This window comes from Xenopus tropicalis, chromosome 6, assembly GCF_000004195.4.
Source record: "Xenopus tropicalis strain Nigerian chromosome 6, UCB_Xtro_10.0, whole genome shotgun sequence".
NCBI lineage: Eukaryota > Metazoa > Chordata > Amphibia > Anura > Pipidae > Xenopus > Xenopus tropicalis.
The window spans coordinates 134,322,309-134,349,044 of NC_030682.2; the positions used below are offsets into that span (position 1 = coordinate 134,322,309).

At 40.7% G+C, this 26,736-nt stretch overlaps 2 protein-coding genes across 7 annotated transcripts in view; one reads left to right on the forward strand and one right to left on the reverse strand.

The window, feature by feature from the left end:
* The first annotated feature begins 6,429 nt into the window (after positions 1-6,429).
* Positions 6,430-17,937, forward strand: ebag9 (estrogen receptor binding site associated, antigen, 9). 4 transcript variants are annotated; one of them, XM_012964771.3, is made up of 9 exons: positions 6,430-6,625; positions 8,981-9,043; positions 10,710-10,783; positions 11,454-11,549; positions 13,309-13,387; positions 14,460-14,609; positions 14,862-14,978; positions 16,753-16,844; positions 17,316-17,937. In XM_012964771.3, the coding sequence occupies exons 4-9, from the start codon at positions 11,467-11,469 to the stop codon at positions 17,434-17,436; spliced, it is 642 nt and encodes a 213-aa protein (XP_012820225.1). In that variant the 5' UTR covers positions 6,430-6,625; positions 8,981-9,043; positions 10,710-10,783; positions 11,454-11,466; the 3' UTR covers positions 17,437-17,937.
* Positions 17,938-22,622: 4,685 nt separating this feature from the next.
* The window catches only part of sybu (syntabulin), a 33,815-nt gene continuing 29,701 nt past the window's right edge, over positions 22,623-26,736 (reverse strand). For 2 of the 3 annotated variants that reach the window (XM_012964695.3, XM_012964696.2), the window contains 2 exons: positions 26,200-26,349; positions 22,623-24,695 (listed from right to left, as the gene is read on the reverse strand). In XM_012964695.3, coding sequence (XP_012820149.1) covers positions 23,642-24,695; positions 26,200-26,349 — 1,204 coding nt within the window. In that variant the 3' untranslated portion in view covers positions 22,623-23,641. 3 annotated transcript variants of the gene reach the window in all.

A 26,736-nucleotide genomic window follows, 5' to 3' on the forward strand; every position in this document is an offset into this window, starting at 1 on the left:
CACCACTATGGTGTAGGATTCAGAAGCACCTTTTGGTCCGGCATTAGCTGCATATGTTACAAAACCAGAACTTACATATTGTACCTTTTTTTTCTAGTGGATCGACCAGCAGCCGTCTGGAAATGAAAGAAATAAATACAGTAGATGAACAATTATGTGACTGATATTAATGATGAATTTACTTTATTAAAATCTACTCTAATAAATATCCCACAAATACATGCACACATGCTATATACAGTCATGGCCCAAATTGTTGGCACCCCAGAAATGTTTCCAGAAAATCAAGTATTTCTCACAGAAAAGTACATGTTTTGCTATACACATGTTTATTCTCTTTGTGTGTATTGGAACAGAACAAAAAAGGGAGGTAAAAAAACAAACTGGACATAATGTCACACAAAACTCCAAAAATTGAGTTTTACTTGATTTTTAGGAAAAATTTCTGGGGTGCCAACAATTTGGGCCATGACTGTATATAGCATGTGTGCATGTATTTGTGTAGACCTACTCAACCTAAAGGTTCAGTAGGTCTACACTGCAAGAATTTTATTTTTGCTCTCTAGGAACTGAATTGCACAACAGACATAGGTTCCTTGTATGCATAAAGCTGGCCACACACGTGGCGATTTTCGATCTTTTGTGCGACCATCTGTCGCACCCGTGTCTTATACAAGCTTTAATGTTAGCATCTATTGTTTCCATGTTTAAAATTAAATAACTGAAAATGTAAATCCCCATGATTGTGCGATTGTGTCTTTGGGAAGTCATTACTAAATGTGTGCATAAATATGATTTCTGTGTTTCCTCTTAAAATATATATATATATTTAATCTAAACAGAAATTTATCTAAACAGAAATTAGAAATGAATATTAAATGACAGTTCTCTAAATATGTATTTTACATTGTCTCAAATGTCTTTATAAAAAAAATATATACTCTATATATTTTCTTTCTAACAAAATGTTCTATTTTAATATTTGAAAAATAAACTTGGTTGATCAGCAGAAAAACTTGTGTGCTTATTTATAAAAGTCATGTGTTTATTTTATGCAATTTTACGTTGGACAGCTATAAGTAGAAACTAAAAGGCTAATTTATTAATTTTGACATATATCAAATTTTTGCAACATGTATTGGATTTTACCCACGAATAGAGTTGCACCCCCGCCATTATGTTACCAGCCTAGTCAGTAAAACACTCACCTCACAGACCACTGGAGGTGTCTAAGTGTTAGGAGACCCCCAATGAACTGAATTGGTGACCCTAGGCCAGTGCACCACAGAAGCTGTCTGCTTAGAGCAAAACAGGCTGCAGCTTATACTATAAAGTGACATTGTTGCATACTATATACTTACAGGAAAATTGAAAGGCAGTGCCACACAGTACCATCTAGTGGACACTTGTGGGAAGGGAAATTGTCAGAAATCTACAAATATCAGATAAATCTGCAAAAATGCCCCAAGACAGTTGTATGTATGTATATCTTTATTTATGAAGTGCTACTTATGTAAGCAGAGCTGTACAGCAGAAAAATAAATTAATATAAATAAATAATTAATTAATAATAAATTAGTCATCACAATAAAATACAATGATTAAAAAAAAGGTACAGTTGCCATAAGTAAAGAATCAAATAGACAAGATGGTAGATGTCCCTGCCTGTAAAGCTTACAATCTAAATGGGAGAGTAACTTACAGACACAAATAGGAGAATATTAGTGCTTCAGGTTACAGTGGGTTCCCAGATCAGGTGCTATGTGAGTTCCCCAGAAGTTGTAGTCTCTGAGTTTAGTTCTAAAAAGAATGAAGGAGGATTCTCTCCAGAGGAATTCTGGGAGGGCATTCCAAATATAAGGGGCAGGAAGGCAGAAAGGTTTAAGGTGGGAAACGGCAGCAGTAGTGGGGAGTGCAACCAAGCAGTTGCTCTGAGAGGAGCGGAGGATTCAGCCAGGAACGAACGGAGACATGAGGGAAGAGATGTAGTGAAGAACAGAGGAATGAAGGGCGTTGAAGGGTAAAAGAAGGAGCTTGAAAGTTATTTTTGTTTTTATGGAAAGCAATGATTAGGGGAAGGACCTGAACTCTTCTTGATAAGCGGTGGAGAATTCTGGCAGCAGTATTTAAGACAGACTGTAGTGGGAGAGATGGGAGTTGGGGAGGCCGGTTAGTAGCAGGTTCCAGTAGTCTAGTCGGGATAGGATGAGAGCATGCATCTTAGCTATTACAGTTGAAAGGGACGGATTTTGGCAGTAAGGCGTAAGAAAATGTGACAGGTTTTGACAGTGATGTTAATATGGCCACAGAAGGAGAGAGAAGAGTAAAAGATCACCCCCAAGCAATGTGCAGAGTTGACAGGGTTGATGAGCACTTTTGTCTTATTATAGAGATATAAAGGGGAATATTTATTAAAGTCTGAAATAAAAAATCACCACAGAAAAACTCACCCACTTTCTATTCATTCCTATAGAATTTTTATCAATAGGTAAAGGTTAAAATTCACCCTTTGACCATTCACCATACACTTTTAAAAGACCCATAGGAATAAATAGAAAGTGGGTGAGTTTTTTTGTGGTGAATTTCTATTTTACACTTTAATAATCAGCTTGTAATGAATTTGAAAATCTCTTAGTATTGGATTCATATGTTTCCTTAAAGGCTCGGTGTTTGTTAAGGCTATGCCTAACCCCCCAGAAGCCATATATATTGGTTTGGTTAAGGGCTAATTTATTTACATAGGTGGTAAATTGCACAAGGGCAGTTGCCAGTGTCACGTTTTCTTCTGCCTATTGTTCAGTGAAAATATCAGTCTCAACAGACCCTGCAATGGGGAACTGTAGTCACTGGGTCTGCTGATTGGAACACCCCCTCCTGAAGCTGCAAAAGGAGGGCATGGAGGGCTGTCTGTGTTCAGCTGAAGGTATAAGCCGCTACTACCCCCCATCATGTGGGAACCCAGAATGTATTTTGGTCATCACACCTTCTGATTTTGCTCCAAAGAAAAGCAGGAATATGTTTTTTTAAAGGCATACATACACAGGCGTATAGCATGATATAGTCTCCTGCAGGCTGATAATCTATATGGGGCAAATAAATAGCCAGTCATATTTGGCAAGCCTCTGAAAGAAAGGTCGGAATTGATAAGTAATGAATTAATGGGCAGGGGGCTCAGAGCGGAGAAGGAATTGAACACTCCCACTTTTGTGGGCAGGCAGTTTTATAAAGTTAAGAATATCATACAGAATCTTTTATCGGTCTTATATAACGATCCTCAGCTCTCATCCATTCTGGAGAATGGGTGTAGGTTTGTTTCGCGGAGGGCCCCAACATTGGGAAATTACTTGTCTCCAACCATATTAAAATCAGAAATAGTTAAGTCCACTTGGCTTACAACCAAAGGAACATATCCTTGTGGCGCACAGAGATGTATTACGTGTGCCCATATAGAACGCTCTACCAACACAGAGGTCCTTTGAGATGCATTTTTATGCTAACTGTAATACCCGTTATGTTGTTTATTTGTCAACTCTTATATTCCCTCCAAGTGAGTTTGCATATATAATCTGTCCATTTCAGGTTTTCTTTTAATTGGGTGATGTCATTAATTAATGGACTATTTAGGCTATGTGTCTTTACCTCATTGTATGCCTATGATTAAGTGCCCATGCGCACGAAACGTGTCAGGCTTGTTGGGTTTAAAGGAAATGATATGATCAAAAGCTGAAGTTTTAGATGTTCCATGGCTGTCCGGTGTGCTGATTGAAGCCATTTTTCGTTTGTATTGGATTTGCTCCTTTGGGCTATGGGTTCGGGGCTCTATGCACCAGGACCACCTATCGACTTTGGTGAGAATTTACTGCTTTATATCGCTTTTGGGTTGTGGATACACAAGTGGCGGGCCTGGGGTTTATACACCTGGGCCACATTAATGCTTAGGTATTATTACCATGTGATTCGACGACTGTCATTTATTTACTATTTATTACGGGTTGATTTTTATAACACATTCTAGATGGTGGGATGGCACTGCAGGGAGATTAGTCGTCCGCGGGGCAACTAATCTCCCAATGTACCACTGCCTAAAAGATTTGGGACCCCTGCACAGTGGCAAATTTCCAAAAGGACAACCCTGGTCCCCTAGAGCCCAGTGCTGTTGGCTGGAGTGATGGCAGACATGGCATAATAAAGAATTACTCTGCCCCAGATCACACTACAGGTAGTAGTACATGAAAATGAGCAGTAATCAGCATGGCTTTATGAAGGACAGGTCATGTCAGACCAATTTAATTGCTTTTTATGATGAGGTAAGTAAGAAGCTGGACAGTGGGGATGCAGTAGATATAATCTATTTGGATTTTGCCAAAGCATTTGATACCGTTCCCCACAAACGACTGCTTTCTAAGCTAAGGTCTATTGGTCTTAGTGAAGTCGTTTGCACATGGATAGAAAACTGGCTACAGGATCGGGTACAGAGGGTGGTTGTTAATGGCACATTCTCTACTTGGAGTAAGGTTCTCAGTGGGGTCCCTCAGGGTTCTGTACTGGGTCCACTTTTGTTTAATTTGTTCATAAATGACTTAGGGGAGGGTATTATGAGTAATGTATCAGTGTTTGCAGATGACACAAAACTCTGCAGACCAGTCAATTCTATCCAGGATGTGACATCCCTGCAGCAGGATCTTGACCAACTGGCAATCTGGGCAGCTAAGTGGCAGATGAGATTTAATGTGGATAAATGTAAGGTCATGCACCTGGGATGTAAAAATATGCAAGCCCCGTATAACCTTAATGGGACTGCACTAGGCAAATCCATAATGGAGAAGGATCTTGGAGTCCTTGTAGATAATAAACTTGGCTGTAGCAAGCAATGCCAGGCAGCAGCTGCAAGGGCAAACAAGGTTCTGAGCTGTATTAAAAGGGGTATAGATTCACGGGAGGAGGGGGTTATTCTTCCCCTTTACAGAGCACTGGTAAGGCCCCATCTAGAATATGCTGTTCAGTTTTGGTCTCCAGTGCTCAAACGGGACATTATTGAGCTAGAGAGGGTCCAGAGAAGGGCAACTAAGCTGGTAAAGGGTATGGAAAGTCTCAGTTATGAAGAAAGACTGGCCAAGTTGGGGCTGTTTACACTGGAGAAGAGGCGCTTAAGAGGTGACATGATAACTATGTATAAATATATAAGGGGATCATATAATAACCTCTCTAATGTTTTATTTACCAGTAGGTCCTTCCAACGGACACGAGGGCACCCACTCCGTTTAGAAGAAGGGAGGTTCCATTTAAATATTCGGAAAGGATTTTTTACAGTGAGAGCTGTGAAGTTGTGGAATTCCCTCCCCGAATCAGTCGTACTGGCTGATACATTATATAGCTTTAAGAAGGGGCTGGATGGATTCTTAGCAAGTGAGGGAATACAGGGTTATGGGAGATAGCTCTTAGTACAAGTTGATACAGGGACTGGTCCGATTGCCATCTTGGAGTCAGGAAGGAATTTTTTCCCCTCTGAGGCAAATTAGAGAGGCTTCAGATGGGGTTTTTTGCCTTCCTCTGGATCAACTTGTAGTTAGGCAGGTTAGGTATAGGCATTATGGTTGAACTTGATGGACGTATGTCTTTTTTCAACCCAACTTACTATGTTACTATGTTACTAAATGTATAGGAGTAAAACTGGGCTTCCTTCTCAGGGCTCCCTCTGCTTTGAATACAATTGGGAGGAGGGACTTAAATGGGGTTATGCAATAAAAGGCACTAAGTTTGCTCAGGAGCAGTAACTCATAGCAACCAATCAGAAGGAAGCATATACTGGTCACCTGTTTAAAAACAAACATCTTATTGGTTGCTATGGGTTACTGCTCCTGGGCAAATTTAGCGCCCAAAAATGCTTTCCTACCTGTCTTGCTTTTCACATTTAGGAGAATTATCAAATATGAAATTAGAGCTCACCACTCCCATATAGATTGTAAGCTCTACGGGGGAAGGACCTCCATCCTCTTGTGTCTTTGACTCTTAACTTATTGCAACTGTATCTTGTATTTATTTGTATTTATTGTTATACTTTGTATTTATCTATTTTAATACCCGTTTATATTCATGTATTCTACTGTACAGCGCTGCGTACATAAGTAGCGCTTTATAAATAAAGTTATACATACATACCACAGAAAAGTTCACCTACTTTCTAATTACCCCTATAGGATTTTTAGACGCTCATTGATCAATAGGTGAAAGTTACAGTTCCCTGTTTGATAAATACACGAAGAGAAAGTGGGTGAATTTCACTTCCATAAACTCTAATTTCACACTTTGATTAATCTGCTCCTTAATGTTATAATAAAGCCCCAGGGTAAACTTCCTCACAACCCACACAGCGACTTCCCAAGCTGCTTTGCGCTCACACACTTCCGCCTTGACAGATCAGATGTCTACGTCGGCAGCGGCGCGACGTAAGCAACGTGATGATGTCACATGTAGGAATCGCCGGGCCTGAGGAGCTGAGCTGATGTGTGCGGCAGAGCCCAGTGTATTTGATCCCTAGTGGTTCTGAAGCATGGACCCTGCGGCTGGGGGTGCTGTCGCTCTTCCCTGCTAGACGCAGCAGCTAATGGAGAGTTGGGGGTATGATGTAAGCATTGTGTTTTGGGCTGCTCCTGGGGGTAATGTGGGCTACAGGCAAGGCGAAATGGTGCCTTTCGAACTTTACGGCAGGGACGTGCAATCAATGGGCATGTACCCTGTACCCCTCTCTCTTCTGATCTGCACCCACTTGACTTTAGAAGATACTGGGAGTTCTAGTTAAAGCAGAAGTTCTACCTTTACATGAACCGGTTTATGTTATAGATTGGCTCAGTCTAAGCAACTTTACAGTTGGTCTTATTGCTTTACTTTGCGATTTTTTTCAATGTGTTCAGTTGTTAGGGTCGCTGACCCCGGCAACCAAGAAAACCCCAGGTCCACTGTGCTGCTTCACTTGTTTTATCCCTCTTTAGCTTGCATTTCAATTTCACAGCCGTGCCCTGGTTAGTAGGGTAGTTAACCTTTTTATTCTTAGCCCTCAGTCTTCCAGTATTGAGGGAAAGTCCTACCCCCAATTTTATGTGGGACAAGGAAAGTTGTCTTTTGCTGAAGCTTCCTTGGAAAGTTGAGTGTACAGGTATAGGACCCGTTATCCAGAATGCTCGGGACCAAAAGTATTCCCATAAGGGGTCTTTCCGTAATTTGTATCTCCATACCATAAGTCTACTAAAAAATCAATAAACCATTAATCAAACCCAATAGGATTGTTTTGCATCCAATAAGGGGTAATTATATCTTAGTTGGGATCAAGTACAGGTTCTGTTTTATTATTACAGGGAAAAGGGAATCATTTAACCATTAAATAAACCCAATAGGGCTGTTCTGCCCCCAATAAGGGGTAATTATATCTTAGTTGGGATCAAGTACAGGTACTGTTTTATTATTACAGAGAAAAGGGAATCATTTAACCATTAAATAAACCCAATAGGACTGTTCTGCCCCCAATAAGGGGTAATTATATCTTAGTTGGGATCAAGTACAGGTACTGTTTTATTATTACAGAGAAAAGGGAATTATTTAACCATTAAATAAACCCAATAGGGCTGTTCTGCCCCCAATAAGGGGTAATTATATCTTAGTTGGGATCAAGTACAAGGTACTGTTTTATTATTACAGAGAAAAGGGAATCATTTAACCATTAAATAAACCCAATAGGGCTGTTCTGCCCCCAATAAGGGGTAATTATATCTTAGTTGGGATCAAGTACAGGTACTGTTTTATTATTACAGAGAAAAGGGAATCATTTAACCATTAAATAAACCCAATAGTACTGTTCTGCCCCCAATAAGGGGTAATTATATCTTAGTTGGGATCAGGTACAGGTACTGTTTTATTATTACAGAGAAAAATGAAATCAGTTTTAAAATTCTGAATTATTTGAATAAAATGGAATCTATGTGAGAGAGGGTTTCTGGATAAGGGATCCAATACCTGTACCGTAATGCATTGGGTAACATTGCCCAGTGTATCTGCAAGGCATGATTTGCATGGGGATTATAGCCTGTTGCTCAAATTGCTTTAATTGTAAACAATTAAAAGATTTTCAGTCCACCCATGCCGTTAGCGTGTGAGAGAACCTAAACACATTACAGAATCTGTTAGAGAAATTCTGTTAATTTAATTCTCTAATTTTTCTTGTCATCCATAGAAACTGAAACCATGCGTAGTTAGCCGCAATGTATCAGGGGAAGCTGCTATTTAAAGGGAGAGTTCTGCTCCCAAGCATATTTTTCCAAGTTGGGTGGAGGTGTCCTCTGTCTAAACTGTGAGCATTTGATACATTATTTGATTTATTAACAGCAGCAGCATCAGTACCTACTGAGCATGTTTCCCAAGCTTTACAAATGTTATAATTCGATAAATACTGACATTATTTACGTCCTTTTGATGCTGCTGAGCTATATATCAACTAATGTAGCAAATTGTAACAGGTTAGTGCAGGGGTCCCCAACCTTTCTTACTCGTGAGCCACAGTCAAATGTAAAAAGACCTGGAGAGCAACACAAGCATCATAAAAGTTCATGGAGGTGCCAACCAACCAACCAACCAAGTGTAAAGGGTTTTGAATGAAAATTAGAACATAAACCAGAACAGTCTGCCAACTCATTGACCTATTTACATGCATAAGCAGCCTTTTATCTGTATAGCACCCACAGGTTGCACAGAGCTTTATAGATACACCCCTGCTCCTTACAGTCTGATTCCTGCCACCTGCACATGTCATTTTCTTTGGGGCCAATGAACCTGTCCATATGGTTTTAGAATGGGGGAGTATCGGGCGTATATGGGGAGAACATACGGACTATGGGTGGAATATAGCTGTGCCAGGTAGCAGTGCTAGCCACTAAGCAATTGCAACTGAATTTCCTCTTTATAATTTTGTATTATTTGTCTTCCTCCTCAGTAACAACAGTAAGTCTGGATCTCTTCATACAGAGCTGTGATAGACAGTGGCAACAGTGATTTGGTAATTCATCCTTTTACTACTATTTAAGTTATGTGTGTGTGTATGCATATATACCTCCCAAACAAGTCAGAAATTCAAAAATTGGAACCTGCTTTGAGGCCACAGGGAGCAACATCAAAAGGGGTTGGTGAGCAGCTTATTGCCCCTGAGCCATTGGTTGGGGATCACTGGTTTAGGTTATTGTTTCTACTTGCAGAATTCTCTGTCAAGGTTTTGCTGCACTTACATTGGAATAGCAGATAAATACCCTTCCATCTGTTATCTATGAAAATTCAGTGTCCACAAGGATAATGCAGGTAGACATTAGATAAGCATGTGAGCTCGTCTCTCCTGTAAGTGCTGTAAATAGTCTGCCTCTGGATATCAGGGACCATTTCCCCACCACCACCACCACTCAGGCTGTCAGTTATTCAAAGCCTCCCTCACCTTGTTCTGTGTTGACATAATGGATTCTGGGGGGTTTGAAACTGATCTGCTGTCCATGGTGGGCACAATCTGTGGCAGTGCACATATTCTGTGGAAAGCAGAGGGACTTCAAGTCCCAGAATCCATCACTTCATCAACATCAAGCACAGGCAATCGTGGTTTCTCATCAAACAGAGGAGTCCTGTATGCCTGTGTATAATAAAAAAAAAAATTTTTTTGCACTTCAAAAAAAATGGGGAGCAATATTTTTCATTAACAGGGAACTTGCAATAATTAAATAAAAGCTGAGACAGGAGCAACTAAACTACCATTCTTCTACTAAACTTAAGATCTAGGGCAGCGGTTCTCAACCTGTGGGTCAGGACCCCTTTGGGGGTCGAACGACCCTTTCACAGGGGTCGCCTAAGACCATCGGAAAACACATATTCCAATGGCCGTAGGAATAATTTTATGGTTGGGGGTCACCACAACATGAGGAACTGTATTAAAGGGTCGCGGCATTAGGAAGGTTGGGAACCACTGATCTAGTGGGAGAGAGAATATACACTATAGAGCTGTTGTAAAATTGAAAGAATATATTAAGAAACTGGGGCGAATCATGTGATGACTGTATCTGTTTAAAGACTAGTTTCCATTTGGTCTGCCTAGAATCAGATGAAACACTAGGGAGGGTTCATTGGCAAGGTTCCTCTAATTAGCCTTCCTTTTAACATTCTTTTCCAGTGGCAGACATACTTGATTGGTGGCTCATTTATTAATGGTCCAACTCTGTTCGTCACCCAAGGAAAATGCAATACCTTAGATAATAAACATGTAATAAAGGGCACTAAGTTTGCCCAGGAGCAATAACCCATAGCAACTAATAAGCTGGTAGCATGAACTGGTCACCTGTTAAAAAGCAAGTATCTTACTTGTTACTGCTCTTGGACAAACTTAGTGACTTATTACATATGGGGGTTACTTTGATAAATGGCACAGGCTGATTTCCTTCTGCTGCTGTGCATCAACTACATACACGCATCACTGGTTGGGATTATTCAGTCTAAATGTGCAGGTTTTATGTTTATTTTTATGAATAAAAAGGCCTGTGTATGGCATCTGCAGATTTCCTTCCCTGCATTATCTAAAAGGATGCCTTTGTGCCATTCATTCACTAATTTCCTATATATGCAAAGTAGAAGAATCATTTTTTTTTTTTTTTTTTTTTCTTCTTCCAATATTTTCCGAACCTTCTATTCAGCCTTTTTTTCGGTCATGCATTGTGTCTGCTGGCAGGTTCACTCAGTGTAAAGAAGCCAGCCTGAGCAGAAAAAGGTAAATAATAAACTCACGTATGCATTTTTGTCACAGCATTCATGGCACTGTAAAAGCACACACACATTCCCTGCACTGGTAAAAGTTGTGTGTTTGCTTTGGAAAGACTACTATAGTTAATATAAGTAGGCTGCTGTGTAGCCACGGGGGCAGCCATTGAAAAGAAGAAAAGGCACAGGTTACACAGCAGATAACCGATAAATTGTGTAGAATACAGTGGTGTTTTATCTATTATCTGCTATGTAACCTGTACCTTTTCTCCTTTTTCAGCTTGAATGGCTGACCCCATGGCTACACAATAGCTTATTTATATAAACTATAGTAGTCTTTCTTAAGCAAACACAGAAATTTTACCAGTGCAGAACAACAGTACATTATATTTTAATTACTTTAAAACATTTTAATATTTTGGCGCTACTGTATCTTTAAGGGAAAATTAAGATTTTTTTTAAGCAGCCTGAAACTACCCCGCTGACTTTTATGTTTCCAAGCAATGGTCATCTGCACAATGCAAATGATTCCTGTTCAGCGGGTGGTTTTGGGCTAATTTAAAATTAGTGTCACATTTTGAGCTAACAATTGGGTAAAAATCTCCTATCTATGTGGTTACTCTCAGGCAGTCTTGCCATGTTTTTACTAAACGTAAATTTGGTACTTCATTCTTTTTTAGGTAAAGTATCAAGATGGCCATTTCACAGTTTCGACTTTTCAAGATTTGCACTTGCATTGCTTCCGTGTTAGCCTTCTTCAAGAGATTAATATGCAGGTATTGAAGATGAACTAAAACTCCCAGCTATACCGCCCAGCTGCCTTCAGTTACTCATGCTTGGTTCAGTTTGTTTGTAGAAGGAATCCTGTTCCCTCAGTGTGAATGCTGAAATTTTAATGGTCTTTATTATTTTGCTAGCTTTAATGTTTAAAAGATTATGTCTACAGCTGGTCATACGTTATAGGAGCTATTCTTCCGGTCATGCCCACCTAAGGCTGATGCCACACGTGGCGTTTTTACGATGCGTATTTTCTAATTCTCTCGGCGGCTGAAAAACGCCTGATATCATAATCCATAGAAATAGCTTGAAAAGACGCAAAGCAAACCACACAATGCGGAAATACGCTAGAAAACGCCTAAGCACGGATTTTTCAAGCGTTGGCTGAAATACGCCAGTACAGGTATAGGACCCATTATCCAGAATGCTCGGGACCAAGGGTATTCCGGATAAGGGGTCTTTCCGTAATTTGGATCTCCATACCTTAAGTCTACTAAAAAATCAATAAAACATTAAATAAACCCAATAGGATTGTTTTGCATCCAATAAGGATTATTTATATCTTAGTTTGGATCAATTACAAGGTTCTGTTTTATTTCTACATAGAAAAAGGAAATCAGTTTTAAAATTCTGAATTATTTGATTAAAATGGAGTCTATGGGAGACGGGCATTCCGTAATTCGGAGCTTTCTGGATAACGGGTTTCCGGATAAGGGGTCCGATACCTGTACTTGCAAAGCAATCTATTCCTATGGATACGCAAAGGCAGCTGCCAGACCTAGCGGAAATACGCGGCGTTTTTTGCTATTTCGCACTATTAGCACCATGGCAACAGGATTTGCTTACGTCACCAGTACTAGGCTGAAAAACGCCATGTGTGGCTTGTGCGGCGTTTTTAGGCCGAGAAAAAACGCAGCGTAAAAACGCCACATGTGGCATCAGCCTAAGGTTGGCGAAACTGGGCTCATCTGATCGTTTAACCCCAGGGTCACATGATCAAAATCAGATTAGAACAGCGGGGATATAGGCCGTTGGAGCAAGGAGTCCTTGATCTGATGGGGAAATCAAGCCTGCCCGATTGACATCTTTACCACATATTGGTTGGGTAGTACACGGGCACATAAGGTACCAAATCAGTCTGAGGTGGCTTAATTGGAATAAAATGTTTGCTTTCAAAGAGATAACTAGTAAATGCTACCTGCTGAATTGTTGCTATGGGTTACTAGATCTGATGTGGATTTATATTACTTTATACCTTGGGATTCTTGATGGCTGCTATTTGCAGGGGCAATAACAATGCCCATAGTTTTCTGTAGGTTGATTTGCTGTTGATGTCATTGGACAGCCAAGTGAATAGCCCTGCACCTTTTATCACATGAATAAAATGTCCATTCATTGGATTGAGAAGCACCAGAGGTTGTTAGGCATCCACTGTCATTACCTGAAATCCATTCAAGTGAATAGAAAGTTATTGTTGCAAGTAGCGATGACCCAAACCTGGTGTCTGCCATAGCTCTTTGCTAACTTCTTAAGCTTCTTAAGTTCAGTCTGGCCCACTCCTGTACAGAACCAGAGGATGAAACACATTCATAACATGTTACACATTCATAATATTAGCTGTGTTTGACTTCTAATAACTTGTGGAACATTGCTTAGTAGGCTCTCTAAATAACATTGTCTTTGGCAAATTGAAATATGCATTATTGGCAATTTCATTGCAGAAAATAACATGCTGAACTGTTTTTTTTTTTCCTCCAGGTCTGGTCGAGGCAGGAAGCTAAGTGGGGATCAAATAACTTTACCAACTGCAGTGGATTATTCCTCTGTGCCTAAGCAGGTAGGTTAACAGGGTCTGACTGTCCTACTACAGAACCAAATGATCTTCCATAAGCTCATCCTTATTTCCACTGTGGGCCATATAAAAACCTATATCACTGTGGAACTTATAGATAAGCATCAGTAATGGGACCAGTGCGTCAGGTTCTCTGAAGGACCCTAGCAGATTCAGTCTGACTTCTAGGCTAACCCATATCCACAAGCATTGGTTTACTATCTGAAAGGAATCAAGGAATACCTTTTCACTCAGGAAAAGACTTATCTGTAGCATGAACTATGACAACAACGGCTGTGGAGTCGATACATAAATCCTCTGACTTCTCAGTTTATGGTATCTCCGACTCCAGTTACCCAAATTTCTTCTAACTCCACAGCCCTGATGACAACAGACAAGAAACGCTTATGTCTTGTTTGTACTAGCCATTTTGTTGTGTAAAAGCATTGATCCACAGAGCTACTGGTGTAAAGCTTCACCTTCCAGGAAATCCAAAGGGAGCAGAACTCCTCGTAACCAAGCTAGAACGTTAGACTTGGGTAGAAATTGTCATCCAGTTTTCAAACTGAACTTGGCTGTCCAATCTAACTAAATTTAGGTTGTTATCTGCCTTTACTCATGCAGATTTCTATTGGTTTGGTTGGTTAGTTTGGTTGATGATGATTGTCATCATTTATATATGATTATGTCCGATATCTATAATAGTTTGACTGCCAGTCAGTTTTATCTGTCAATTCCCAACCTTACCCTTCCAGATCACAGATTGTCCGTTTAGGTTTTTTAGTTTCCAAAGGTGACCATAAACAGGCTCATAAAAGCTTTTAGGTTGGAGGCTTTTTGACCCTGGCCCAATTCCACACCAAGCTAAGTGTATTCTAAAACAACACTTTGCTTTCCGTAAGAAATTGAACATTGGAACTGTCCCCATTTTCTTTATTTTTTTTCCTGATTTTTACATTCCAAACACTGGGCAGGAAAGAAGCTAGTATCTCGGTTTTCCCTGAATGTTACAAAACAAAATAGGATGGCTTTGGATATAAGTTGTATAATGTAACATCTCTCTCTGCTTATCACCAAGGTGGAAGAGTGGAGCTCATGGGATGATGAGGCCCCCACCAGTGTTAAGATCGAAGGTGGCAATGGCACTTTGTCAACACAAACTTCTGTGGAGCAGGATGAACCAGATTACTTCAAGGATATGGCACCAACTATCAGGAAAACACAAAAAGTGAGCTAAAAATGGAATGGCCTATATTGTTTCACACTGCACTCTCATTGGTGGGCTCTGTTGGTTAGAGAGCCACAGGTTCAGAGACATTGCCAGTCTAAGCAATGTACTGCTTTGCTTTAGTGTATACCCTAGAAGCAGTGCTTATTGTGTGTATCAAACATAAACTTTTGTGTTGTTGTGCTGCATTCCACTATTTTATGAACACACCATGCTTTGTTTTTGCATTTTACTCTCCTGGTGATCATTTAGATTGTTTTAAAGAAGAGGGATCCTGCCAACTTTGGGAACATGGATTTCTCTGATGGAAGCATTGGATATTCCAGCAGACTGGCAGCAACACAGGACATTCCATTCATTCATCAGTCCGTAAGTACAGATGTGTACGGACCAGAATACAATGTGTGGGCAGGGAGATAAGTAATACTAACCCCCATATACAGGTCCTTTTCAAAAAATTAGCATATTGTGATAAAGTTCATTATTTTCTGTAATGTACTGATAAACATTAGACTTTCATATATTTTAGATTCATTACACACAACTGAAGTAGTCCAAGCCTTTTCTTGTTTTAATATTGATGATTGTGGCATACAGCTCATGAAAACCCAAAATTCCTATCTCAAAAAATTAGCATATTTCATCCGCCCAATAAAAGAAAAGTGTTTTTAATACAAAAAAAGTCAACCTTCAAATAATTATGTTCAGTTATGCACTCAATACTTGGTCGGGAATCCTTTTGCAGAAATGACTGCTTCAATGCGGCGTGGCATGGAGGCAATCAGCCTGTGGCACTGCTCAGGTGTTATGGAGGCCCAGGATGCTTCAATAGCGGCCTTAAGCTCATCCAGAGTGTTGGGTCTTGTGTCTCTCAACTTTCTCTTCACAATATCCCACAGATTCTCTATGGGGTTCAGGTCAGGAGAGTTGGCAGGCCAATTGAGCACAGTAATACCATGGTCAGTAAACCATTTACCAGTGGTTTTGGCACTGTGAGCAGGTGCCAGGTTGTGCTGAAAAATGAAATCTTCATCTCCATAAAGCTTTTCAGCAGATGGAAGCATGAAGTGCTCCAAAATCTCCTGATAGCTAGCTGCATTGACCCTGCCCTTGATAAAACACAGTGGACCAACACCAGCAGCTGACATGGCACCCCAGACCATCACTGACTGTGGGTACTTGACACTGGACTTCAGGCATTTTGGTATTTCCCTCTCCCCAGTCTTCCTCCAGACTCTGGCACCTTGATTTCCGAATGACATACTTTGGACCACTGAGCAACAGTCCAGTGCTGCTTCTCTGTAGCCCAGGTCAGGCGCTTCTGCCGCTGTTTCTGGTTCAAAAGTGGCTTGACCTGGGGCACCTGTAGCCCATTTCCTGCACACGCCTGTACACGGTGGCTCTGGATGTTTCTACTCCAGACTCAGTCCACTGCTTCCGCAGGTCCCCCAAGGTCAGGAATCGGTCCTTCTCCACAATCTTCCTCAGGGCCCAGTCACCTCTTCTCGTTGTGCAGCGTTTTCTGCCACACTTTTTCCTTCCCACAGACTTCCCACTGAGGTGCCTTGATACAGCACTCTGGGAACAGCCTATTCGTTCAGAAATTTCTTTCTGTGTCTTACCCTCTTGCTTGAGGATGTCAATGATGGCCTTCTGGACAGCAGTCAGGTTGGCAGTCTTACCCATGATTGCGGTTTTGAGTAATGAACCAGGCTGGGAGTTTCTAAAAGCCTCAGGAATCTTTTTAAGGTTTTTAGAGTTAATTAGTTGATTCAGATGATTAGGTTAATAGCTCGTTTAGAGAACCTTTTCATGATATGCTAATTTTTTGAGATAGGAATTTTGGGTTTTCATGAGCTGTATGCCACAATCATCAATATTAAAACAAGAAAAGGCTTGAACTACTTCAGTTGTGTGTAATGAATCTAAAATATATGAAAGTCTAATGTTTATCAGTACATTACAGAAAATAATGAACTTTATCACAATATGCTAATTTTTTGAAAAGGACCTGTATAATTAAAGGCACTAACTTTTAAAGGCTTCAACACATTCTAAGCACATTACTAAGAAACTAGAACTGACTAAATGCACAGTTTCATAGAAAGGCTTTTTGTATTAAACCTTTTCTTCTTAATTTTAGGCAGAACTGGGAGATCTGGAAACCTGGCAAGAAAACTCTAATGCCTGGGAAGAAGAGGGTGATGCATCCTGGCAAGCTGAGGAGGTGCTAAGGTAATGGGAAATGGCAAATCTGTTGCAAGCATGCCTTTTACTTCTAATACTTCTACAAGCATGCATTGACACCACCAATAAATTTGGATATGATTCTGATAGTATCCCTAAACTTTCTAGAAAGTCCCCCTTTTTACAGTGGTGAGAGCAGTTATGTTGCAGTACCACTTTCGAACTTTAGGTGGCAGTCAAGCCCATTAGCCAACACACAAGGTTATGACAAGTAGCTGGAACAATTTACTTTAAATGCTTTTCATGTTAAATGTGAGATTTAAGTATAGTGTGATGCAGGAAAGTTGATGCAGTTATTTTCAGATAAAATTTTGCACTAATTTCAGTGCGGCCCAGAAGATGCAATTGAAGGAAGTTAAAACCATAGCTTAAGCTTTGTTGAAGCCACTGAAATGCAGGTAAGGTATCCGTCTGAACAAGGGCAGTGTAAATGATACATGGGTTCACTTTTCATTCCAGGCAGCAGAAAATGGCTGAAAGGGAAAAACGAATGGCCGAGCAGCAAAGGAAGAAAATAGAAAAAGAAGCCCAGAGACTTATGAAAAAGGATCAAAACAAAATGGGTGTCAAATTGTCCTAATGGGCAGCGTCTCGTGATACAGAGGGTGCAGTGACCGTTGCACCGTTCCACAGTCTCCAAGACATTTATAGCAGAACCCACAGGGAATCCTGGGAAAAAAAAGGAAACATTCTTTTTTTTAAATGTATTTTTTTTTCCAAGACACGGTGCTGGGATTTCCGGGTGCAGTGACCCTTTAAGTTATTTTTAGGATTCTGGAAAATTGCATCATGTCAAATTGGCCTCCATGGACTAAGAGCATGGAGCATTCTAAACGTCAAAAATTAAAGGGTGTAAATAATTCAGTGGTGGATAATCTGCTGCTCTATTAATGCTTTCAGGAAATACGGAATTAATAAAGAATTTTAAAGAAACGTGAATGCATTTCATCTATCGGATTTTATTCCAATAATAGCACATTTCGGTAAGTATGAAGAATTGGCTGATCTCAATCACTGACTGTATTGGGGTTTTAATTTTTTGTTAATGAATGGTTTTATCAAATAAAAGTTTCTCTTCAAATTCTTTAAAAAGGAAAGTGTTACAAGGTAATATTAATTGCTCCCCCACCCCTGCTTGTACAAGATTGGGCTGCATTTATTTCAGGGCCAATAGGAAGATGAAAGCTGTGGCCATACACTGAAAGATGTCGACCTCACCAAAGAGCCAGTCTCTCCCCAGTATGGCCACGCAGAGGTGGGTGTTATCAAATTAATTTGATCATTCAGCCCTCAGGCCAAACTATCTGATTAGCCGTTGTGTCAAGGACTTCATCAAAGAGTCGATGCTCTCCTTGCCCCAATGGGATTTTTAAACCTGTCCAATTAGCATCGGTTGGACATCTGCCTGAGGGCCGTACACGGGCCAATGAGCTGCTGTCTGGCTGTAGCTTTTATAGGCCCAGGTATGGCCACCTTCATACCATCAAACATATCTCAATGGTATTACAACCACATTCAGATGAGCTTGTGTCGGTGTTACCTTAGTGAGACTGCTCAGAGAATGCTGCAGTGCTAAAAAGCTGTATGGCCATGCAGGTAAGGGCAGGTATTGCAGCCATTTCCAGACTCATAGCGGCCTCTGCTGCCTGTTATTAGTTCTGACATCCTAAAGTATAAGAGCCTCAATTCTGAAAATGTATAAAGATATGAGACAGGGCTGTCAGGCCTTCAAGCTTCTGATGAACTGCAGCTCTCAGAGCCATCACTCATGTATTAATAGCAGTCTAGTTGGCTTATAATCAATAATAGTTTGCAAAATTAGGTTGGCTACAGATCTAAATGGAATAGGAAGGGCTATAATAAATATATATAAATACCCTCTCTTCAATATTGGGAAATGCACACTGTCCTACGCATGTGCTAATCACAACTGGAAAGAGGGTGGGCTACGGGCTGGTGTCTAAATACAGCCCTGGGGAAAGGGTATAATTAGTTTACTTAAAATTGCAATAAATATACAGTGGTACAAAGATTAAGAGACACAGGAGGACAGAGGTCCATACCTTATAACTTTTACAGTCCAAGCAGACACAAACTGGAGGGTAGCAACTGCTGCTATTCACAATGATTAGGGCATTTGGTCTGATCTTGGCACTTATGGGCAGACACTGTAATGTTCTGGGTAGTCTTACTTTAGGTTTGAAGGGGCTTAGGGCAAGTTAGCCTACTACAAGTTAAAAAAAAAAAAAAAAACAAAGCAAATATCTGATTGGTTGCTATGGATAACTGCACTAGTGAAATTAGAATCTATGTTTGTAAATCAGCCTCCTAGTAATGAGTGAAGGGCTTTGAAAGTTAGTAGAAAGGTTTAAGGCTATCCCTTGTTTAATACTTGGCGAGGTTGCTAAATGAGAAAATCTTTTCCCCCTGATATGCCCACCTTGTATGAGCGGTATTGTGGGAATGCAATAGTTTGGCCCAAACAATTGCGTTACAATGTAGGGGATATGAATAGTCAGAGTGAGGACCATATCAATGAGCCAATGCGGCCCCCGATCCAAATCAAACCTGCCCACCTGGACATTTTTGGCCAGATATCGGTCAGGTAGGGCTCTCAGGGGTCCCCATACATTGGCAGAGAAGCATCCGCAACAGTCTAAAGGACTCAAATCATCAGCTGAAATCTGCCCGTGTATGGCAACATTTTATCATAATAAGAATTCTGATGAGATGAAAGGGTTTTCAAAAAAAAAAAAGAACAGGAGCACTAAGATTTCTTGAAGGCAGAAGACTGGTTAGAAGTAGGCTGCAGTAGCCTAGGTGGGATAGGATCAGAGCTTGGATAATTTAATAGTTGCTGGAAAAAAAAACTGGATGGACTTGAGCAATGTTATAAATATTTATATGATTAGAGAAGGATAGGGAGGAGTCAAATGTTTTCCACAAGCACCAGTTAATTGCTGATTAATTAGCATGCCATGTTCATCAGATTTAATTTGATCCTTCTTGCAGCAGCATGACCTTTTGTGGGATCTACAAAATCTGATCTCTATAGGCTGTTATGTAAAGTAAGAGCAGATAAAGTTTGATGGTGCATTTTGTTCTTGCATCTACATCCAACAGTTAATGTATTTCAATGACAAAAAACTTGGTCAGACACCAATGAGATTTCGTCAGATAAAGATGCATCATGCAGTGTTCCATTCCGACAGGCGCATCATGTTGGATGGCGAATCTTTCATGTAGTTTAAACATCAGAATTTTCTATAAGTTACATTTTATTTACCCCATGCAACTACGTCCGACTTCTAGGATGCGTTTTGTCTGTCTGACACCGTCTTATAAATCTCCCATGGAGTTTAGCCATAACCAGTAAAGAATGGCTAGGTTTGGGTGGCTTTTAGATTTGAGGTGGCATTCAATTATTCAGGAGATGGCTATTAGTAATGCTTCTGGTACCCCCAACCAGAACTGTCTGAATAGGGAACTGCCCCCCTCTATCACACAAGACTTCTGTTATGATCTATAAGTGCAAAAGTGGGTTTGGAATTGCAACACAAGTCTCAAAATGCTTGTTGCCTACTTGCCCTTAACTATACTAGAAGTGCACCATTTGACTTCATAGCGCCTTGTTTGGTGCATAAGGCTTAATGTTCTTAATATCTGGGTATGAGAGAGGCCTTTTGCCTACAGACGCTCAACATTGGGCAAGTTTAATCACAAACCATTTCAGGCCATGTATCCTGCCCACATGATGCCATTTTCACAGGTGTAAGATGTACCCAAAGGGGTTAAATTCACTAGTAAGGAAAAATATTTGCCCTTATCTGCCACAAACGTTTGCTATGGTTTACTTTGGGCAGAGGAATTCTGAGAAAAAAAAAAGTGTGAGAATACATAGAATATTGTCATTTTAATTTTGCACTTCAGTAAATGAGCCATGTAGTCAGAAATAGTGATGCAGTCATACCCACTAGGGGGCATAATAGGATAGGAGTTCTGGTGCTTAGAGTACACAAACTTACCTGAGCACCAATGTGCCCTCTAAACCAAGTCGGTAATATTGCTGAGCAGTCCCTGATTTTTCAGTACTACATGGACAAAATTGACACATTAGTTTCTATATATCACTTGGTGTTGGCGGCCTTTAGAGCATTTACCTGCAGGGCCAGTTTGGGATATTCTGCCCCCACTGTCCTCCTGCTGCAGACCCAGAGGGAATAGGGGTTGGGGGAAGAAGCTGCAGCCCTCTACTATACTAAAGAGAAAACTTCCACTTAGAAAGTTAAAAACTACAGCAATATGGTATCAACTGAGTCAAGGTTCTTACCTCATGGTGGAACGGCCCTGAGAAGTGGGGATGTGGTTTTAAATGGTGCTCACATTACTCTCCAGAACAGACAGATGTAATCTCACTATTTTCTGAGCTTGGCGTGGGGTAATAATGTCAGGCATTTGACCAAGAATCGTTTAGCTCTGGCATCTCTCTAAAAGTCATTTTCTGAGGCAGTGATCCCCAACCAGTGGCTCGGGGGCAACATGTTTTTATATTGTAAGTCACGGTTGCTGGGTTGTATTGTGTATCACGGTTTAATAGGGGTCATACATAATTGGCTACATGTCTAAAACTTTACCCCTTGGCTCAAATGGTCAGGTCTGGTTCTGACGTATCATAGCCAATAATAAAGCACATGGGACAGACTTTGGGCATTTTACCTGCTGTATTGGTGCTTGGCAAAAGAAAAAACCTGAAAATTCCCCTTCCATTCCATTAGAGTTAAATGACAAACAACTGATTGTTATTAAAGGCCACAGGACGCTGAGGAGCTCCAGCCTTGGCACAATCAAGCAATTGCACTGGGCAAAACCACTGAATTCTGCCCCATTACCCATTGGGTTTAGTGTCCATTAACTGAATCACTTGTTTGTGTAGGAAAATCCTGCATCCCTTTATTAAGGGAACGTATTAAGGCAGTGATCCCCAACCAGTGGCTCAGGGGCAACATGTTGCTCCCCAACCCCTTGGATGTTGCTCTCAGTGCCCCCAAACCAGGGAGTTATTTTTGAATTCCTGACTTGGGGGCAAGTTTTGGTTGAATAAAAACAAGATTTCCTGCCAAATAAAGCCCCTGTAAGCTGATAGGGTGCATAGAGGCTGCCTAATAGCCAATCTTAGCCCTTATTTGGCACCTCCATGAACTTTTATGGTGCTTGTGTTGCTCTCCAAGTCTTTTTACATTTGACTGTGGCTCATGAATAAGAAAGGTTGGGGACCCTTGGTCTAAGGGCTATGGTGCATTTTGTCTATCTCTGCCATCCACCATCAAACAGCAATAGAAAAAGTGTTCCTTCTGTGCCCATCACCACTCAATGTTCTACAATGAAAAGGGCCCTGGCTGATGCACTCAGTGATAACAGAAGGACCTCCGCGCCAAAACACTTGTGTTGAGGTTCCTCACTGCTTAGTGCTCACCAATCACAGCGCTTGATCTATGGGAGCAGGGCCTGTGTTCCACCAGGGTACAGTGACAAACATCCCATGTTCCCCAGACCTAATGGTATCCTGTCTCCGGTCACTCTTCTGTTTGAACATTCTTCTCTTGTTTATTCTCTTTGTCCTTCTTGCACGTGGAACTGATGGGATTCATTTTTCCATGCATAATGGATTTTACCTACTACTTCTGCCTTTTAGAACAATACAGAGGTGGAAGCATGAAGCGCAACCGCGTGGTACGACTCCAAAAGACAACAGAAAGCTTTGCAATATAATTATTAAACAGTAAGTATATTAAAAAGACCTTTATGTATACAGACACTCGATTAAAAACATACGAAGAAGAATTGGAGGAGCGATATAATAGCGGAACATATACAGCTTAGTAAAAAAAGGAAATGTGTGTTCTTCTCAACCCTGTTTGGAACAGATTACCGGACACGGACAGTAACCATCTACCGAGAAAGCACAGCGCACGTGAAATAGGCATCTATTCAATAAAATCTAACATCGGCCCACTTGCAGTGTTTTTATTAGAATTACTATACACTTTAAACATGGACATCTATAAATACATTTACACTTCACCATGCTATTTCATGTTGTAAACAAACAGCCTTTAGCTCTTCAAACACAAATACAGAAACGGACATGCACTAACGTACACGGGGGTCGGCATGGAAACATACAGGGAGCCATGGATAGGACACGTGACCTCCAGCCAAGCATACAGAAGCTACAGCATAGCATAAGCGGCCATTATGAAGGCAAGGGATACAATGGACAAACACAGGAGTTCAGGCAGAACGCCACCGTTGGACACCAATACTTAATGCACAAAGTACAATGCAAGCGCACTGAAAGCTGTAAACATTTCCCATACTGAAAATATAAAGGGAAAAAATAAAGGGAAAAAAGGAAAAAACAAAAAAAAACCGTGCAAATATAACACATGAAGCGATTCTACGAGGAGCATGAGCCCTACAATAGAAACAGGTTGCGTAAGTGCAAGATTTAGGCTCTAAATTAGAAAATTAGCATGAGGCATTTCATTTGAAAATTTTTTTAGTGCAATTCAGGGAATTTTTTTTTCCTCTTTTTATATATTTATATATATATTTAATTTTTTTTTTAAATAGATTTTTGTTTAAAGTGAACTGGGTGATAAAGTGCAACAACAAAAAAAACAAACAAACTATCTTTAGGTGCATTTAGGACAAATTGAATCAATCAATCTGATAAGTGCTCTAAGTGACTACCAACATTTGGGCTAAATTTGGGCTCCCCCATCTTAGATAGAGGTGGTGCTGGATGATTTTCTAAGGGAATGTAAAGCCAACAAGCAACAGCCACGCATCATCGTGCCAATGTTGTAAACGGGGTCAGGGTTTCCTCTTTGAGTATTCAGGGCCCACAAGACTGTAGGAATTATAGGCACGGCAACTGCCAACAGATCTGTGAAAAAATGGTTGCTCCAATGACTCTCAGTCACACAGGCTCGGGCATTTTCTTGACCAAACCCTTCCAACGGAACTGCCTCAAAGTCCAGTTCTTTTACTGCACAACTTTCATTGCCACCAAGAATGGGCTCTTTATGTAGAGAATCAGGGGATAAAAGAATAGCAGAGTTCGGATCATCTGGAGTCAAGTCTACTAATGTTGTCGGCCCCGTTAAACACTTAAAATGGAGACCACGTAAAATTTGTGACTTGCCATCGTTATTTGCTTTAAAGATCTTGAGAATGGTATTTTCAAAATCAAGGCTGTAAGGAACAACGTCAGTTTGAATAGCTTGTTCCATCCAGAGTGAGTTTTGGATCCTTTTGGAATTGGTCTTCTCATTAAACATCTCAAAGGTAGCCAAGCTGCCAAGTTCACTGGTGGTCTCCATCATTATCTCATCAAACAAATCCTCTCTGTTGGCAAGGTCATCATTCAGGAGAAGGTCACAGTCTGCCATTTCTTCTGTTGCTTGGTCCTCTAGTAAAAGTCCTTCTGACATTTTGTCATAAATGGCACTTTCAGTCAGGGATGCCCCAGGCGAGTTACAAATATAATCCATACATGGCTCATCCATCAAACCACCGTCTTGGGCCAACTCCATGCTTCGCAGCAAAGTTTCTAACTTCCTGTTCTGAATATTTATGTCTATGAAATATTTTTGTATCCCTTTGTCTTTCTCGGCCAAGCTGTTTTTCATGGTTTCGATGAACTGTTTTAGCTGCTTTATTTCTTTTCGTGCTTCTTTAAGAGCAAGTTGGGCCTCAACGCGGTGGCATTCTTCTTCAATCCAGTCTTCTCGCATACGAGCCAGCTGAGATTTTAAGTCTACAATTTCTGTTTCCCTGCAGTAAAATACATGAAGTAAAATGGTAAAAATTTACGGTATAAAGAAATATGGTATAAATAAGGCGGGGGTGCTAACAGCAGAGCTTCTGCATACTAAAGAATCCTCATCAAAAAAACACAGTGCCGCTATATTATTTACCTTTCCCAGGTGTCCTTAGCAGAGACTTTAGGTGGCCATACATACATACGATCTGGCCCCTTCAGACTAATTAAGCAGCTTATCTGCCAGTCTATGGGGCTCTCTGAAAAGCCTACCTGACTGATATCTGGGCAAAAATCAGTTAGATGTCTATTAGGCAGGTTGCATTCTCCCATCAGGACCACATCAGCTCGTTGATGCCGTCCTCGCCCAAGCGGCTTATAAACTCATTGTAAACCAATCATTTTGTCCTAGGGTCAAGCAACTGGATCAGCCTGATCTTGCATAACTTAAATGGGCATATTGGGGAAGATCCGGTTGTTTGATGACCTTGCCAAATGAGAAGATCTTATACTGTGTGGCATAGTGTAACAAAAATCCAAAGTTCTATATGCACAAGTCTAAGTCTAAAGCAGCGGTTCTCAACATGTGGGTTGCGACCCCTTTGGGGGTCGAATGACCCTTTCACAGGGGTCGCCTAAGACCATCGGAAAACACATATTTCCAATGGTCTTAGGAATAATTTTATGGTTGGGAGGTCACCACAACATGAGGAACTGGATTAAAGGGTCGTGGCTTAGGAAAGTTGAGAACCACTGGTCTAAAGCGTGATACCTGGAAAAGGTAAGATGGTGACCTGGAAAGAAATCTTAGTGATCACATTTACTGGGTGAATGGGGGTTCCATGTTGAATAAAGCTGTGGCTTTCTGATTTTTTGTGCTTCTTGAAGGACCAGCTTTGTTTAGGGTCCCCTTTAGCTCATAAAAAGGTTAAAGATATAGGAAAACACTGATGTATCAACCATAGTTCCAAGAATATCTAGGATAGCATTTAGGTGATTGCCCCAAATCTAACCCTAACTGCCCTTCAATTTCAGGGGTATCTAACCCTAACTGCCCTTCAATTTCAGGGGTATCTAGGAGAGCAAAAAAGTATAATCCCCACTTTTCACCCTAACTGGCCTTCGGGATGAGCCTCTTCTACTAATCCAGGCCTCCCCAGCTCCATAAGTATTAATACTGTATTAAAGGGATACCAAAGTGACACATTTGGAAAATGATCAGAATGTCATCTACAAGAGGCAATTTCCTGGGAATGGAATTTCTTTTCAAAAGGACTTTATTTGGAGAGTTACAGCAGCCCGCTTTAGGAGTGGGGTTGCCAAGTAACTTTTGTCCAATTGGCAAAAGTGAGCAGCATCCTGATTTAACCCATTCTATAGTGACTGGGGTCTCAAAATTTGGGCTGCTATTGGGCATGCAATAAAGCAATTGCCGTATCTGGAGTGAAGAAAACATTAATAAAGAGAATTAGCCTCTCTCATAGGAATCTAGCTAAGGTCATGATTTATTAAATATACCTGTCTTCGAGAGTGCTCTGTGATTCTTTCAGTTTTGACTTCAGATGCCGAATCGACACCTCTTTCTGCTGCAGCGGAGTCAGATATTGCTCTGGGGATGGCGGTTTGATCCCATGATTATCACCACAGGAGGCATATCGCGAAGTCCGTCTGTGAAAAAAGAGAGAGCAGAGTAATGACAACAAGGCGCAGAATTCTTAAAGGAGAAGTAAACCCTAAAATTGAATATGGCTAAAAGTACCATATTTTATATGCTGACTTTACTGCACCAGTATAAAGTTTCAGCATCTCAACAGCAGCCATGATCAAGGTCTCAGGAGCTTGTTATCTTGGAAAGTGTCTGTGACACGCACATGCTCAGTGGGCTCTGGGAGCTGTCGAGAAGCTGCGCTTAGGGGTCATTGCAAATTATCAAGCAGAAAATGAGGTTGGGCTGTTATATAAGCTGATGCTACAGGGCTGATTATTAAATTCTGATGATAATTATACTGGTTTCACAGCTGCCATGTAAGTGAATCTGAATAAGTTATTCATATT